The sequence below is a fragment of the Anabrus simplex genome, chromosome 4 (genome assembly GCF_040414725.1).
Source record: "Anabrus simplex isolate iqAnaSimp1 chromosome 4, ASM4041472v1, whole genome shotgun sequence".
NCBI classification, from domain to species: Eukaryota; Metazoa; Arthropoda; class Insecta; order Orthoptera; family Tettigoniidae; genus Anabrus; species Anabrus simplex.
The window spans coordinates 302,390,975-302,409,628 of record NC_090268.1 but is presented as its reverse complement, the minus strand read 5'-3'; the positions used below and the strand labels follow the sequence as shown (position 1 = coordinate 302,409,628).

Genomic DNA, 18,654 nt, shown 5'->3' with positions numbered 1-18,654 from the left:
AAAGTCCAAAACAAAAGTAATGGAGTGCAGTCGAACGAAGGCAGGTGATGCAGGAAATATTAAATTAGGAAGTGAAGTCTTAAAGGAAGTAAATGAATTTTGTTACTTGGGTAGTAAAATAACTAACAATGGCGAAAGTAAGGAGGACATAAAATGCAGATTAGCACAAGCAAGGAAGAGCTTTCTTAAGAAAAGAAATTTGCTCATTCCAAACATTGATATAGGAATTAGAAAGATGTTTTTGAGGACTTTCGTGTGGAGCGTAGCATTGTATGGAAGTGAAACATGGACGATAGCTAGCTTAGAAAGAAAGAGAGTAGAAGCTTTTGAAATGTGGTGTTACAGAAGAATGCTGAAGGTGAGATGGATAGATCGGATCACGAATGAAGAGATACTGAATCGAATTGGCGAGAGGAGATCGATTTTGCTAAATTTGATGAGAAGAAGGGATAGAATGATAGGACACATCTTAAGACACCCGGGACTTGTTCGGTTGGTTTTTGAAGGAAGTGTCGGTGGTAAGAACGGTAGGGGTAGACCAAGGTATGAATTTGACGGGCAGATTAGAGCAGATGTAGGATGCAATAGTTACGTAGAAATGAAAAGGTTAGCACAGGATAGGGTGGCATGGAGGGCTGCATCAAACCAGTCTATGGACTGATGACTCAAACAACAACACATAAATTATATTATTTCAGAATGTTGGACATGGACAGAAAAAGATCTGAGGAGATTACAAACAACAGAGATGTGCTTTCTGTGTGGGATCTTGGGTAAAACGAGGAGGGACAAGATAAGAAATGAAACAAGACTAAACACGCTACAGATCAACCCTCTAAAAGAAACTACACTATGGAGAGATATAGGCTGAAATGGTTCTCTCGCGTCAAAAGAATGGGAAAAGAAAGATTACCAAGAAGAGCTCTGGAATGGAAAGAATCTGGAAGAAGACCAATTGGAAAACTGTAAACAAGATGGAGGGATCAGATGGAGGATGATGTAAATCAGAGAGGACTACAATGGGAAACAGTGATGAACATTAGACTGTGGGGGGGAAAAAGAGAAGGTTGGAAGAGGCTCTGTGAATGACCTGCATAAGTAGCAGCAGTAGTAGTAGGAGTAGTTTCTGTTCCTTTGCTTATAAATAGGTGCAATTACTGCTTTCAACAGGGAGATTTCCTTTTACATAGAAAATTACTGTTTATTTCTCTTTTTCCTCCCTTTCTAAGATCCTTATTGCTGTTCAGGACGGTTTTCTTGCCACTTGATCTACCCTTTCAAGGTTATTTCTGAAATCTTGCTGTGATTACAAATTATACAGCAGATATTAAAATGAATTGAAATGTACTTAAAGAAAATCTGTAGCTGAATAATTATTTTTAAGTGCCTTGTTTGATTCTTTAAGAATATTTCTCAAAGTTTATAATGTCTAATGCTCAAAATGATATTAACTATTGTTTATGTTGTGGTGTTGTACAATCATTGCTATTTCTCCATAGCCTCAGCAGGAAACAAACGCTGCAAACAGATCCGGGATCAAGTTCTGTCAGACTCCAAGTACAGTCCTCTTCAGGTGTTTGAGTTGTTGCTTAATACAGCTCAGTTTGAACTCAAAATCAAAGATCTTTTTAAACAAGTAAGCAAGATTAATTTTTATTAGCAATATTAGTGGATTTGTGACTAACAGAGAAAATAGAAAGAAATAATGGATCCGTGACAGAACATTCTATGTTATGAAAGCTAGTAAAATTATGGGAAATCACATTAACAAACTTCTTCTCACATTGCTTAAATTGTATTTTTCGTGATTTACCAACCTCAAAACCTGTGTGAATGAAACAATTGAACATTTTGTGTTGCCTTGCAAGCTAGCAATCTGCCAGACGAAATTACTTAGGTATTTCAAAAAATAAGTTCCCAGAAGGAAACCATAATTTAATTTTGATTGCAAATATTATAAACATTCAAGCTCTTTAGGCCTGTCCAATTGTGAATTTACCAGCATTTTGCCCCAGTATGACAGTGGGCTCATCAGTGGGATTGCCACATCTTTCCAAGATGTTGGCAGCTAGTGTGCTGTTGACAAAACCACTGCAACCCTCTTATGTACAACAATACAGTGATGCTGCACTATGGCAAGTATGTACCTCTACTTGTATAAACTTTTGACTTTTGTGTCAAAAAATAAATTCCCAGAAGGAAACGATAATTTCATCGATTGCAAATGTTCAAATATATAAACCTATTAACATAATCAGATGACTAAGTAAACTCCTTCAAGCTTGTTAATTATGCATAAAACTTGATCTATCCTACTCATAAAATTATGTAACTCTGGAAATAGGAAAAGAGCCATCTTGTTATATTTATATAAATAACAGAGAAATAACCACTTAACCCATTCTCAAGTCACAATAAATGGCCACATTGTTGACTGTGGAATCAGATTTAATTTACCTGCCCATAGTTTAAGCATACCTGCCACACAAAAGCATGCATAAAATGAAAACTAATGGAGATAATTCACTCAAATTTCACATTTGTGCCATTAAAGGTTATGACTTACCCATTCTTCATTCCTTGAGCGACTGCTGGCTGTGGCACAAATGTTTCATTTGAAACAATTTTGAAAAGAGCGGGTCCGCATACTCTAAAAGCATTGCAATTTCAGACAGTGGGTGGACTGTACATTTTTCATTTCTGAAACACTGCTGTATCCACAAAATGGATATATATCAGGATTATCATCTTTTTTCTCCAATTTCCAATCACTACGGTTCTTTTGTGTCACTAGCCACACATGTTTGGAGGAACCTGGTGCGGCACTTTCACTCTCACATTCAATATTCTGCTCATTTCAATAACTTTCACTGTTGTTATCGCTAATCTTGAACTCGGATTCATTTTTATAAATGTCATTATTGCCATAATCGCCATCTAAACCAATGTCTACAAGCACTTTCATTCTCTCATCGACATTACCGTGAAACCGCTTCTACTGCGTTATGAATACTGAATACCACTGAAAATAAACTGTTATTCAACAGTTCCAGTGTCGCACAGAAATACAGACAGCATTTTTTACCAACAGTTAATGCCTCTAGTTCTCTACAGTGTGTATTGTTAGAAGGCACTGCGTCGTTGTGAGCTGGGCCCGTCATTTGATTCATGCGCCAAAATACCTCACGCTACCACAGCTCATCATATCCCACGAATGGGTTAACTAGGATGACTTCGTCTGGTCCTCCGGTATGCGATGAAGTTTACGGCATCATCCTGTTGGCTTCCTCATGGGCTTGTTTACTGACACACCACTTCTATCCTCTTGCCAGTTTCCATATACATCACTTTTGTTTCACAGCATTGTATCTGAAACTTGAATATATTTGTTACCAAAATGTCACACTGCTTCTAAGCAAAGCACACTCACCTTGTAAGAAACACATTGTCTATGATGCACGCAATTATTTTATCACATAAAATCTTCACTTGACTGATGCATCACCAGCTATCTCATTTCATTGATTCATACAGGCATGTGCCTCCACCAAATCTTCTTGTACGCACACAGATGTCATATATTATTTTCGTAGCATTGTCTTCCTCGACGACGAGACTAGCTTTGAACTGTAACGACCGGGCGAGTTGGCCGTGCGCGTAGAGGCGCGCGGCTGTGAGCTTGCATCCGGGAGATAGTAGGTTCGAATCCCACTATCGGCAGCCCTAAAAATGGTTTTCCGTGGTTTCCCATTTTCACACCAGGCAAATGCTGGGGCTGTACCTTAATTAAGGCCACGGCCGCTTCCTTCCAACTCCTAGGCCTTTCCTATCCCATCGTCACCATAAGACCTATCTGTGTCGGCGCGACGTAAAGCCCCTAGCAAAAAAAAAAAAAAAAAAAGAACTGTAAAGTACACTGACTTTGTTGACATAATCAAACACGAACAGAAAAGTGGAAAGGAAGCGGACGGCATAAAATGTTTGATTCAGGCCCTTTTATAGTAACTGGTTGGTGTCTGTCTAACAATGCAAAATAAAATTTATAAATTTCTATGAACTATGATTACGTCTTACTTGCTCGATATCATCCATTGGTAATATATTGTCTCTTTTGTCTCTTTTATATTTAATTTTTGGTGATAAACCCAGTCTTTTAACATGTCTTTCCAAACATTATGTCAGCTGATTCCAAGCTTCCTGGTTCACTACATCAGCTGTATAATTTCTTAAATACAGTGTCAGTTACCTCAACACAGTAAATTAATTTCTAAATATCAGAAAATTTTGTGTGTCCAGTTATAAAGTAAGTAATTTATTTTATTGTCCTTGTGGTTTTTTAGCAAAAGTTTCTTTCTTTCTTTATTTATTTTAATTTTTTAGCCAACATAGGGCTATTTTAGTGAGGTTTATGGAGGTTTTTCTTCTTTTTGTCAGCCCAATACTATTTCATCCTTTCTGAACATAAATTTCTTTCTGTTTCTGGAATCACTCTTTCTATTCTTTGCTTGTTAAGTTTTGTCTGTAGTCTAGTGTGTTTATCTTTCAATATCTTGAGTGTATTTGTTTTATATTTTAAATCTTCTATTGTAATATGTAACTCTCTCATGTCTTCTTTAATTTCTGTGATCCATCTAATATTATTCTTACTCTTCCATAATTTTTCTATTAATTTTCTACACACACATATGCACGCACACGATCACCACTGATTTAGGGCAGTCACCCAGGTGGCAAATTCCCTACCAGTCGTTCACCTATTCTTAAATTATTTCAAAGGAGTTGGAAATTTATCTAATATCTCTCGTGGTAAATTATTCCAATCCCTAACTCCTCTTCCAATAAATTAATATTTGGCCCAAATTGTCCTCTTGAATTCCAACTTTATCTTCATATTATGATCTTTCCCACTCATCACAAACTTTAGCAACTTCCTGTGACCAAGATTTAAAACGCAAAGAGTATGGTATGTGTTAAAACATACTGACATAACTAATAATTAAGACCTAACCCTACCGAGCTCGATAGCTGTAGTCGCTTAAGTGTAGTCAGTCTCCAGTATTCAGGAGATAATGGTTTCAAGCCCCACTGTCGGCAGCCCTAAAGAGGTTTTCCGTGGTTTCCCATTTTAACACCAGGCAAATGCTGGGGCTGTACCTTAAATAAGGCCACGGCCGCTTCCTTCTCACTTCTAGCCCTTTCCTATACCATCATCGCCATAAGACATAACTGTGTCAGTGCGACGTAAAGCGACTTGCAAAAAAAAAAAAAAAAAAAAAAAACCTAACCTTGAGCTTTATCGAACAGATTGCTCACTAGCAGGTGTTACATTAAGAGAGGAAAAGGACATTTTGATAAGGTGATTTTGAAAGAGCTGGTATTTCCCTTCTCTTCTGCTTGAGTTGATTGGCTGTTCAGTTACGTAGGAAGTACGTGTTGCTGTCTGCTTCTTTAGATATAGCAGAAGAACCAATTAATATTTTAGTAATAATAGGCATATTCAACGTATTTGTATGCATAAGATAAACAGTTAAGAAATGGCATAAATCCTCTATGTTTTCAATACTTTTACATTCCTCCGTGCTTCCTCCCAATCATTCAAATTCTGCTATATATGCATAGGAGAAGAATATGCAATAGTTGGCAGCACTGTGTCTTCAGCAAGTTCACTTATCATTTCAGTAATTGAAACATCGGTTGAGGTTAGGAGTTAGTAATGTACAGGTGCGTGCACTGCTGTTTGCAAAACGGGTCAGCCTGCCTCGGATTTATTTTTAGTGACATCTCTGGTGTTGCAGACGATGTGGCAATATGGGATGAAACAGAGGAGGGATTGCAAAATAATCTGAATGCATGGTGTAAGAAGTTTGATTATTATGGAATAATACAGAATAATGCAGAATGCAACATAAAAATACAGGACCACCAAGTTGAAGTAGTACACCAATTCAGATATTTAGAAAGTGTAAAGACTAGTAATAATAGAGCTAAGATAGAAATAACAAGCAGAGTAACCAAAAGCTCTAACTTTTACAGTATCGTTAGACACCTACTATGGGATGAGAAGGTCCCACAAAAAACAAAAGTGATCCTGTACAAGTCATATTTCATTCCCATCCTTACATATTCTCTGGAAACCTGCGCACTAACATCAAAGGATTGTAGTAGGATTCAAGCCTGTGAAATGAAATTTCTTCGAACTGCCCTCCAAAAGACATGACTTGATCACGTGAAATATGATGAGATCCGATCTAACCTAGGGCTAAATGAATCGATGGATGAAAGACTTAGGTCATCTAGACTTAAATGGTTTAGGCATGTTAAATGAATGAATAGCACAAGGTTACCGTGTGCTTATTTGGAAAAGACAATAACAGGTAGAAGACCAGCTGGAAAACCAAGAAGAAGATGGATGGACAAACTGGGGGAAGACGTAGAGGGAAGAGGATGGAATTGGGAATCTGTCATGGACAACAAAATCTTTGAATAGACAACTTTGAAAGACGCTCATTTTTAAACTCCCTACCCGGCTCGCTGGAAGGGCAAACTGATGATGATGATGATGATGATGATGACAGCTGTTGCTGGGTGGAGGTTATTTTTCTGACAGGAATTCAAGAACCTGACTGACGCACAACCTCAAGTAGTGAAGACATGAACAATACAGGATGATCAGACATGCTGTACTCCAACGTATGCGGTGTTTTTCCTGTGGGCGAGCTCCCCGCTCATTTGCTGCATGCGGGAATTGGATAGTGCGGTGTGCCATCGCGTTTTGTTTCCTGCCTTTTTGTGTGTGCGTGCATGCCTGTTAGCTGACGTATATGTGTCTGACATCACAGTCGTATTTCAGCTGTTCCTGTATGCGTGTGTGTTTTTTGCTGTTTTCTTAATTCTATAATTAGTCATAAAGGATATTAATGGCTTTTGCATTTTCAACAGCACAGAGTGTCTTTATGTACGATTCAAATGTGCTAACTCAGTCAGCTCATGAAGTTCAGAGAGAGTTTCAAGAAAGATTCCTGGGTATAGACCTTCCAAGTCGTAAAACAGTCCATAATCTGTATAATAAATTTCAGGAGACTGGAAATATCCAGGCTAAGAAACGAAAAAATGCAGTGCACAGTTCTCACTGATGAAAAAATAGAAGTCATTGGTCATCATTTGAGAAATTCTCCAAAAGCTCACTTCGTTGCCTTGTGCAACAAGTGGGAATTTCATATGTTCCTGTGCAAAAGGCATGCAGACTCCTAAAAAACCAGCCTCAAGGTACCTGTAAATCTGTAGTAGTGGTCTGTTGGCAGGGTTCCACATTGTAAACAAAAAGCATACCTATGAGAAAACGGGGTTTTTCTGTATTTTGTAAAATATTTTGTGTTAGTCTGGCTTGAATTACATGGAATCTTAAACTATGGGGGCTCTACTGTTTGTTTTCTTTTTGAAACAAATTACTTTTGAATGCAAGCAAGTTGCATATAATGTTAAAAATTATTTTTCTGCTGTCAAGTTTTCCCAGTGAAACGAGCAGCCTTAAAATTAGTGAAAAACTAAGTACAAAAGGTGTCTGGAAGGCAACTAATAATAATGTTCACTTAATATGTTTGTGTCAGTTAAATATATATGAGAAACTGTTGTGGTCAAAATATTTTTTATGATCATTAATATTGAAGAATATTGCAGTAATTCATTTTTACAAATTTTATTTTTGAATCTGATTTTAACATGTATTTAATTTTTCTGTTCAGCTGTTGATGGAAAAGCAAAACAAGTGGGAGAAATGTAAGAAAGAAAGTGTTGAAAGAGTAATGGAGCTATCTGAAGTGTTCTCTGGCACTAAACCCTTGACTAGGGTGGAGAAGATAGGTAAGGTTTTTAAGTATAAATGTTCTATCAAAAAAGACTACTAAATTGCTTATCTTGAATGAAAACATGTTGTTTTTTTATAGAAAATCTTACTGCATGGTTTGCTGATATGGGTAAGCAGATAGAATCCTTGAACCATGAGGATATGACAGCATCAAGTAGGAAGATCATTCAGTTGATTCAAGCCCTAGAGGAAGTACAAGGTAAAGTTATAATAGACTTCATTTTATCCTCAACAAAAACATAACCTTGTCGTTAAATTCATGAAAGATGCTATTGTAATGTTCATTTATTTATTTATTATTTATTTACATATTTTACGCCCACATTGGAGCACTGAAATCAATACATTTGAGTTAATTTCTTCTTCTTCTTCTCCCAGAACTTTTTCATCCTCTCCGACCTGGAAGCCCTTTGTGTGTCCGTGTTCATTTATTTATTTGAATTAATTTAAAAGTATTAAAATGCATTTTTAAGGAGCTGAGGCAAAATTAATGTTGTTTGACGCATAATATCATGACAGACTCTTCAACTACTGCTCCAAATGAAGGTTTAGTTTCCTCTTTTGTGTGTGTGTGTGTGTGCGTGCGTGCGTGCGTGCGTGCGTGCGTGCGTGCGTGCGTGCGTGTGTGTGTGTGTTTTTAAGGTTTGATCCCAAGCAACTGTGGTCTCCTAAAATTAATGTTGTTTGACGCATAATATCATGACAGACTCTTCAACTACTGCTCCAAATGAAGGTGGCTAAGATGGCACAATATTGGCTTTCTGAGCTGAAGTTGATAGGATCAATGTCATCTCAGTCTGTTGGTATTGGAAGGTGCTTAAATATACCAACCTCATGTCAGTAGATTTCCACTACATGAAAGAATTCCTGCGAGACAAAACTTCAGGCACCTCGACATTTGAAGACTGTAAAAGTAGTTAGTGGGATGTAAACCTAAAACATTAATACACTCCTGTGGTGGTGTTTTTTTTTTTTTTTGCCATTTCTGGGGCCTTCTAGCATCAGAATTATACTCAAATGATTAACAGTTCATTCCCCATTACAGGCACCATAGTACATTTACAGATGTAAGTTATTTACTATCTGTGCAAGTTTTCTTGGGCACTCATCTCCCCACTCTTCACTTGATAGATTTTGGTCAACTTCTTATATAGAGACTGAAATGCAGAATGTGCTTTCATCACCCCCAACATCTCATGGTTTTACTACAAAGCTTTCAGTCTTGTCATGTTTGTAATGCTATTATGTAGTGTTCTGGTGATAATAATTTGTTTTCAGTAGTTGTTTTGTCGTATGTATGCCATCTTAAACCTAACCCAACCCTTGTAAAACCTTCAATTATTACGTTTAATACATTTTAATTTTTTATACACACACATACATTATCATTATAGATCATTATATCTTTCAGCATTCAGTCTGCAAACCTCTGTGAATTTATTAAACTTCGCCACAATACTCTATTTGCAACTAGAGCTGTGGCCTCATTTAGTTCTACATCTCTTAAATCGTTAGAAACTGAGTCTAACCATCGCCATCTTGGTATCCCTCTACTTTTCTTACCCTCCATAACAGAGTCCATTATTCTCCTAGGTTACCTATCCTCCTGCATTAGCCTCATGTGACCCCACCACCAAAGTCAGTTTATGCATGCAGCTTCATCCATTGAGTTCATTCCTAATTTAGCCATTATCTCTTCATTCCAAGTACCCTCCTGTCATTGTTCCCATCTGTTTGTACCAACAATTATTCTCACTACTTTCATGTCTATTACTTCTAACGTATGAATAAGATATCCTGAGTCCACCCAGCTTTTGCTCCCGTACAGCAAAGGTGGTCTGAAAACAGACCGATGTATAGTTTCATTTGGGAACTGACTTCCTTTTTACAGAATACTGTTGATCGCAACTGCGAGCTCACTGCATTAGCTTTACTACACCTTGATTCAATCTCACTTTATATTACCATCCTGGAAGAACACACAACCTAAATACTTAAAATTATCGACCTGTTCCAGCTTTGTATCACCAATCTGACATTCAATTCTTTTGAATTTTTTACCTACTGACATCACTTTAGTCCTGGAAAGGCTAATTTTCTTACCATACTCATTGCACCTATTTTCAAGTTCAAAGATATTAGACTGCAGGCTTTCGGCACAATCTGCCATTAAGACCAAGTCGTCAGCATAGGCCAGACTGCTTACTACATTTCCACCTAACTGAATCCCTCCCTGCCACTTTATACCTTTCACCTTGTAAGTACTCTGTTTGATTTTAATAATCTACCCTTAATTCCATAGTCCCCCAGTATGGTGAACATCTTTTCACTCGGTACCGTGTCATATACTTTCATATGTTATCTTGTATATTATTATTAAATGCTAAGTACATCTAACATGTGATTTCCCTGTAAATATGTAGTGTAAATTTGTATAACCTCAAAATTTGTTCAGTCGAAAACTGTAGAAAACTCTGTAATATTCGTATATTGGATATGTTCCATTATCATTCTGAAACATATGGAAGTTTCTGGAAGCTTACTGTGATGTTTTATTTTCCAGATATGTGTGGAAGCTTTAGGAATTATGTAGACTTCTTCATTGTGGGTTTTTATATTGTAATCAAATATTCAAGTTTAATCTACACTGGAGCAAGACCATCTGCAATGTATAGTATTGTAGACGGTCCTGACTGGAGTACTCCAATCGACTGTTCCTTGAATGTTTGAGTGTGTTCCATTCAGGGCGTTGCAAGAACATATCCAGAAGTTAGAGATTTCCAGACTATGTATCTAACAATATATATATTGAGCTGATGGCCTAGTATTAGTCTTGCTGTATGATGGTGAAGTGAATAGTCAGTGTGAGGACTTGTTATGCCCTAGACAGAATCTGCTGTAAATTGCTCGGTGTGTTGAACTTTATTTTTAATAGTGTTGCAGTGTTGTTTATAATTGTGTATAGTTGTGTAGTCGTTAAGTGAACTGAGTGGGAATTAAGAGTTGTTAAGGAATAGACTTGGTGATAATAAAGTGGTTTTCCACTCAGGAAGTGAACTTATCTCGTGTGATATTGATTTACACCAAATAAATTGCATTGAGAACAACACTTTTTAAGCGATTAAGTAAATTAGATAATCTCTTCTCGCTTATTTTCCATACTCATCATCATCCTAAACCATCTCCAGTTTCCCGGGTGTGGTATATGAGCCTCCTCCATCTCATCCTGTCCTTGTACCATTCTTCCTCCACCAACTTGTCCCAATCATGACCTCTCAGCATTACATCGCTCTTAACTAAATCTATCCATTTCCTTCGTGGCCTTCCCACGGGTCGTCTTCCTTCTACCTTTCTGTCAAATTCCTTCCTTGCAGTTCTGTTTACTGGCATCCTCTTCATGTGACCAAACCACTTCAGTCTTGATATCTGAATCTTATTTAGAATTGTCTATTCCTACTTCTTCTCTAATTTTCTCATTCCTAATCTTGTCTTTCCTGGTTTTCTGGATCATAGTGCGTAGGAATTTCATTTCAGCTGCCTGAAGTTTGGAATTATCTCTATTGGTCAGTGTTGTGGTTTTGAGACTGTATGTAAGAATTGGTGTATAATAGGACTTGTAGAATGTCATTTTTGTTTTCATGGGTATTTGCTCATCCCACAGCAGGTGTCTTACCTGGTGGTAAAATTGTGCTGCCTTATTGATTCGATTGTTCACCTCATGTTTTGCTAGGTTGTCATTTGATATAACGCTACCCAAGTATTTGAAAACTGGAACGCTGTCCAGTTGAGCTTCATTTAACATGACTATTGGTTCTGCTCCTTCCCCATACACTTTCATCACCACCGTCTTGGTCTCGCTGATGTTTAAACCATATTTCTTAAACTCCTCATTCCAGCTTTGTATTCTCTCTCCCAATTCATCTTCTGAGTCACTCCAGATCGCAACATCATCTGCACATGTGAAGGCTTTGATATCTCCGTGTTCTTTCCTTTTAATAGATTTCATTACTACATCCATTACAATAATAAATAGAAGTGGTGACAATGAGCTGCCCTGCTGCACTCCTCTCTTTGTTTCAAACCAGTCCGACAAACCACATCCTACTTGAATACAGCTTCTTTTCCCACTATACAACATTTCCACTTTGTCTATGAGGCTGTCTCGCACTTGAAGTTCTTTCATGCATTGCCAAATTCTTTCCCTTGGTACACTATCGTATGCTTTCTCAGTGTCCAAAAATATTAGGAATAAAGGCTTGTTCTTCTCCCAGTATTTTTCCATTAGCATCCTAATTGCAAATATAAGGTCTGTAGTTGACCTTCCTGGTCTGAAACCATACTGCTCTTCTTCCAAAATTGGTTCAACAATATCTCTGATTCTGGTCTCTATTATTTTTTCCAATATTTTCAGGACATGAGACAGTAGTGTGATACCACGGTAATTAGTACATTTTCGTCGGCTTCCTTTCTTGAACAGAGGTACAATGATGCCCATCTTCCAGTCCTCAGGATTAGTAAAAGTCATTTCAGTATCATAGATATTCAGAAAATGGTACAAGCACCATTCCTTTTAAATTCAAAAAGGTTTTGTAACAGAGCAAAATTATGAGACTCTTGTTGGTACAAATGCTTCATTTTTGTAAACATAGGAACCAATATAGCACCATGAAACAGAAGTTTCCTCATAATTCATTCTCCTTGTATATGTCTAGCACCCATCTTTGATTTATTAGTATTTTTAGGGGCTAAATACACTGCTCACAAACAAAATTTGGTCTTTTTTTGTATGTTCATACCTCCATAATACACATTCATATTGAAATGAAAACGGGTAATGAAAACATACCCCCTTTTTTGTAATAATTAAGAATTGAAGTGGAAAGTGTTCTGTGGACATTCGATACACAACATCATTACACAAACAAACGTCAAACAAAGCAGTCCCTTCTAATATACCAAAATAGTTTTGTGGTAATTGAATGTCTTAGAAAGGAGTATTGCCATCTCTTGCATGGGTAACAGCTTCACAACACCTTCTTATGCTTCTGACAAGGCGCTGCCCATTCAGTTGAGGCAGACATTCCTACTCTTCCAAAAAGCCGTCTTCAAGGACTTGTAATGCTTGGGGTGGTGGATTCTTTTTACTCTGATGCGTTGCTCCAGTTGATCCCCTACTTGTTCAATCGGATTCAAGTTGGGACATCTTGATGACCTCTCCATTCGTTACCCGTGGTGCTCTTGCATGAACCGGGTGAGTTGGCCGTGCGTGTAGAGGCGCGCGGCTGTGAGCTTGCATCCGGGAGATAGTAGGTTCGAATCCCACTATCAGCAGCCCTGAAAATGGTTTTCCGTGGTTTCCCATTTTCACACCAGGCAAATGCTGGGGCTGTACCTTAATTAAGGCCACGGCCGCTTCCTTCCAACTCCTAGGCCTTTCCTATCCCATCGTCACCATAAGACCTATCTGTGTCGGTGCGACGTAAAGCCCCTAGCTCTTGCATGTATCTTCCTTGCTGAATGATATTCGTGTCATGCACATTATCGGGCATTATTACTGCATTTTCTCTAAGTTGCTTCACATGAAGAACCACCTGTGGCACTAAGATCATGTGAATGTACCGTCGAGCAGTTAAGGATTCATTTCAAATGATCAGAAGATCGGTTTTAGTATACTGTAAACACTACATTCCACACAGATCAACCTTCACACACACCTTGAATTGAGACTCTCATACCTTTCACCTGACACTGACACTTCCCAAATATCTGTGTTATTGCTGTTTAAGTCTAATCCATATTTTATCATGCATTTGTATAATGTAGATCAGAACATCCAAAGATATAAACAAGTTTCTTTTTTGAGCAGTAAGGATATTTAGCGTAAGAAATAGAGTAATAAGATTAGCATGGAATGTTAGTAAGGTACCTTCAGATTGGACAAAAGCAGTAATTACACCTATCTATAAGCAAGGGAACAGGAAGGATTGCAACAACTACTGAGGTATCTCATTGATTAGTATACCAGGCAAGGTATTCTCTGGCATCTTGGAAGGGAGGGTGCGATCAGTAGTTGAGAGGAAATTGGATGTACACCAGTGTGGTTTCAGACTACAGAGGGCTGTCAGGGTCAGATTTTCAGTATGTGCCAGGTAATTGAAAAATTCTATGAGAGGAATAGGCAGTTGTATTTATATTTTGTAGATCTAGAGAAAGCATATGACAGGGTACCAAGGGAAGAGATGTTTGCCATACTGGGGGACTATGGAATTAAAGGTAGATTATTAAAATCAATCAAAGGCATTTATGTTGACAATTGAGCTTCAGTGAGAATTGATGGTAGAATGAGTTCTTGGTTCAGGGTACTTACAGGGGTTAGACAAGGCTGTAATCTTTCACCTTTGCTGTCCGTAGTTTACATGGATCATCTGCTGAAAGGTATAAAATGGCAGGGAGGGATTCAGTTAGGTGGAAATGTAGTAAGCAGTCTGGCCTATGCTGACGACTTGGTCTTAATGTCAGATTGTTCCGAAAGCCTGCAGTCTAATATCTTGGAACTTGAAAATAGGTGCAATGAGTATGGTATGAAAAGTAGCCTTTCGAAGACTAAACTGATGTCATTAGGTAAGAAATTCAACAGAATTGAATGTCAGATGGGTGATACAAAGCTAGAACAAGTAGATAATTTCAAGTATTTAGGTTGTGTGTTCTCCCAGGATGGTAATATAGTGAGATTGAATCATGGTGTAGTAAAGTTAATGCAGTGAGCTGGCAGTTGCGATCAACAGTATTCTTTAAGAAGGAAGTCAGCTCCCAGACGAAACTATGTTTACATTGGTCTGTTTTCAGACCAACTTTGCTTTACGGGAGCGAAAGCTGGATGGACTCTCTTATTCATAAGTTAGAAGTAACAGACATGAAAGTAGCGAGAATAATTGCTGGTACAAACAGGTGGGAAAAGTGGCAGGAGGGTACTCGGAATGAGGAGATAAAGGCTAATTTAGGAATGAACTGAATGGATGAAGCTGTACGCATAAACCGGGTTCAGTGGTGGGATCATATGAGGCGAATGGAGGAGGATAGATTACCTAGGAGAATAATGGACTCTGTTATGGAGGGTAAGAGAAGTAGAGGGAGTTCAAGACGATGATGGTTAGACTCAGTTTCTAACGATTTAAAGATAAGAAGTATAGAACTAAATGAGGCCACAGCACTAGTTGCTAATAGAGTATTATGGCAGTATTTAGTAAATTCACAGAGGCTTGCAGACTGAACGCTGAAAGGCATAACGATCTATAATGGTAATGTATATATGTATGTTTCAATTCTTCTCACCTCCTTAAGTGGATTTTCCGAAAACAAACTTTGTTTTTCCATGATCTGTGAAAAGGTAGGTAGTAATTCTTTAAGATCTGTTTGAGTAATCATTGAATTTATTGAGTGGGATCTTTTTTGACTATGGAGAAAGCACTATCTGTGAAGAATTCCATTGTTTTTCTAGTATACTCACTTTTGTCCATTACGACAGTTGTATAACCCTTGTCTGCTTTAGTGACGATGTGGTCGTTGTCGTTTATTTTCTTTTTGACCTTCACATGCAACCTTCACCACTGCAAGAAGCACTTCACCACCAGATTCTCTGGCATCATTGAATTAAACCATATTCTGTGCGCACTTGCACACCACATATATTATTTATTATAACGTTGATTGAATCCATTTCTCTTCAGCATTAAGGACAATTACCTAAAAACATTTTAATGGCTTTCAAGTGCCGCATTCTAATGTATTATATGCATGGCCAAGTTTTAACATTACTGTGACCATTCCTCACAGATAATTTTAACCTTTTTAATTGATCAGTTTAACCCGTGCATGTTTTATGTTACGTGCTTGTACATTGTTTTTGGACTTTTTAATGCCTTGTATAATTTGTGCCATTGGCTGATGATGACCCAGATCTGGAGTCGAAGCTAGAACCATGTATAAACAACTTGTAATGTAACTCGCATTACAGAACATTTTGTATTGAATAGGTGGAACCAATAGAATATAATTAATTTTTAATGTAATCTCAGTTCAATACGGACCAATCAGTATGAAAATTATATCCCATAATAAAGTCAACCAGTTCTTCTGTCTTTCCCGTCAGTGTCAGGACATTTACTGTCGCAATCTTGATGTAGTTTGGTGCTGGTTGCCCACTTCTCACAGTTCTCCCAGCACCAAAAGAGCTGACCGTCGCTTTTAGCAGGGGACGTCCTAACCTTTTCCGAGGCACCATATCTGCTTTATCCATAAAGGGTATTGTTATGATGGGCTCGCCACACCCAAAGGCATTTTATACCTTCTGCCAGGTTCAAACTTAGGCCGCCCCTAACATGGAGACATATGCCTTTCATAGCCGCTCCTCTGGAGTACAGACAGTACGGGTTTGCCCCTTCTGCCATCTCCTCTGTACCGAAATTCATCTTCTCTGCCGTAGATGCTGCTGAGGACTTTACCCATAACCCAGGGTAAGGGCCCTCCATATTTATGATCCCTGGAGAGAGGGTGTCCCAGTATTTTAAAGCCCTCAGGAATTGGGCTACCTGTTGGTCCGCAGGTTGTATTGGGTACTTCAACCAGCCCTAAATACTGTAGGGGCCCCCTGTCTCCCCCTGGGGACACACTCTGTAGGGGTCAGGTTCCCATGGTTACTTTCAGAAGTTAACCTCACCCACAAAGCCTGAGGTTATTTGCAGAGTGAGATATATGTATCCTCATAAAAAGAATTCAACTCGTTTTTCACCCCCACCTCCAAGTGTATTTTCCCCCCAAAATGCGTGTTTCTGTATATTTAAAGGAGATTCCAAATACCAATATTCACGTCTGCGACATCTTTTGTTTTTCAGATATAAGTGTCCTCATACAAAGAATTCAACTAATTTTTTAATTCTTTCAGACCCCCTTAAGTAGATTTTCTGAAAACAAAGAAATATGTATTCTTTATTTTGAAAGGAGACTCCAAATACCAATTTTCACCTCTGTAACATCTTCAGTTTTTCAGATATCACCATCATAATAGAATGATTTCTACCCCGTTTTCAGTCCTTTTTACTCCTCCCTCCCACCTAAGTTTTCCTGGAAACAAAACAATACATGTTTCTTAATTTTTAAAAGATTAAAAATACCAATTTTCACATCTGTAACATGTTAAGTTTATAAGATGTTCTGTAGATATTCTCGTATTAAAAATTTACCCCCTTTTTTTGTTCCCTTAAGTAGATTTTCCAAAAATAAATTATCTATGTTTCTTTACTTTTATAGGATTTTCCAAATGCCAATTTTCAAGCCTGTAACAAAAAAATTTTCTGAGATATACTGTAGATATAGTCTTTTTTAAAATTCACCCCTCTTGTCACTCTTGTTCAATCCCCATTAATAATTGGATTTTTCCAAAAACAAAAGAATATGTGTTTATTTTTAAAGAAGATTCCAAATACCAATTTTCATGTCTGCAACATCTTCAGTTTTTGAGATATAAGTATCCTCATAAAAGATACTCAACCCCTTTTCACTTTTTTTCACGCCCCCCTTGGGTGGATCAAATCATGTATGAAGACATACTATGTAGAATTGGCGAGAGGAGGACCATATGGCTAAATTTAATTACAATTCCAGCACATTAAGAGAAAGCTGTACTTAATTTATCTGACAATTCTTTCTTATTATCTATGCCAGGATATCAGTTATGTAATCTGTCCTTTATATTTTAACAGTGTCTTCTAAATACCCTTGCCAAAAAATGAAACCATAAACAAAATAGCTCATAAAGTGTTGACACACCGTTTTTCAATTTTATTCTAAATACTAATGGTAGATTCTTAACAGTAGTGGTATCCACATGCCACCCAGTCCTGTTTCAAGAAAGGCAGCCATCACTATTCATTAAAGTACAGAGTTAACATTTTCTACTGGATTGTAGTAAAAAACAGTTGGGGGTTTCTCTAATACAAGTTAACTGTATTGCAATGTTTGCAGTGTCAGATCCTGACACAGTTAATTTGCATTTAAGTAAAGGCAGGCTGACGTGGTGTGAACGCACTCGTACTGAGTGGACTCTCATAAGTTATGATTTTCATTTCTGTGTTGACGTATAACTAATATAATAGAGTTTCAGGGATGTTCCACCATTCAACACAATGTAAAATAATTAAAATTTATTAATTGAAAACCGGTTTCGACTCCCTTGGAGTCATCATCAGTTCTTGTAGATAATTAAATCAATGGGAATTTGATAACAATCATCATGGGGATTGCCTACATACATCTCCATAGGTTGACAAAAAATCATGATAAAATTATACACACAATGGCAATTGCCTAAAATACTTATCAATAGGTTGTCCTAAAATATATAACGAATTATGTACACAATGGCATGAAACACTTGGCACTTTAAGAAAGATCTTGGATCTGGATTAAAAGTATACCGTTGTGTGTTTGTAGAACACCAAACAGACTTGTCAGTCTTGTTACAATCAACTTGAAAACATGTGAACCACTGGACTCGCATGATGGACATGTATTTCTTGCTCACCACTCAGATTTTGTCACGTGTTGATGCAAGTCCAGTTGTCTGGAGTTATCTGAGTTACACTCAGATTGTGTCCAATATTTTACCTGCAAGTGCTATGGAAGTATATATTAAAGATGGCTGAAAGCTTAAAGATGGTAATGGGAAGAAAATTGAGTGCCAGGGATTCAGCATTAGTAAGGAGTGATTGCAGAAAGAATCAATATTCCTGGCA

General features: G+C 37.6%; 1 protein-coding gene across 3 annotated transcripts in view; it reads left to right on the top strand.

Annotated features, from left to right (window-relative positions):
- The window catches only part of Strump (WASH complex subunit strump), a 410,953-nt gene that overhangs the window by 310,427 nt on the left and 81,872 nt on the right, over positions 1-18,654 (top strand). For all 3 annotated transcript variants that reach the window (XM_067145637.2, XM_068227252.1, XM_068227253.1), the window contains exons 9-11: positions 1,500-1,636; positions 7,743-7,860; positions 7,944-8,063. In XM_067145637.2, coding sequence (XP_067001738.2) covers positions 1,500-1,636; positions 7,743-7,860; positions 7,944-8,063 — 375 coding nt within the window. The remainder of the gene's footprint in view (positions 1-1,499; positions 1,637-7,742; positions 7,861-7,943; positions 8,064-18,654) is intronic.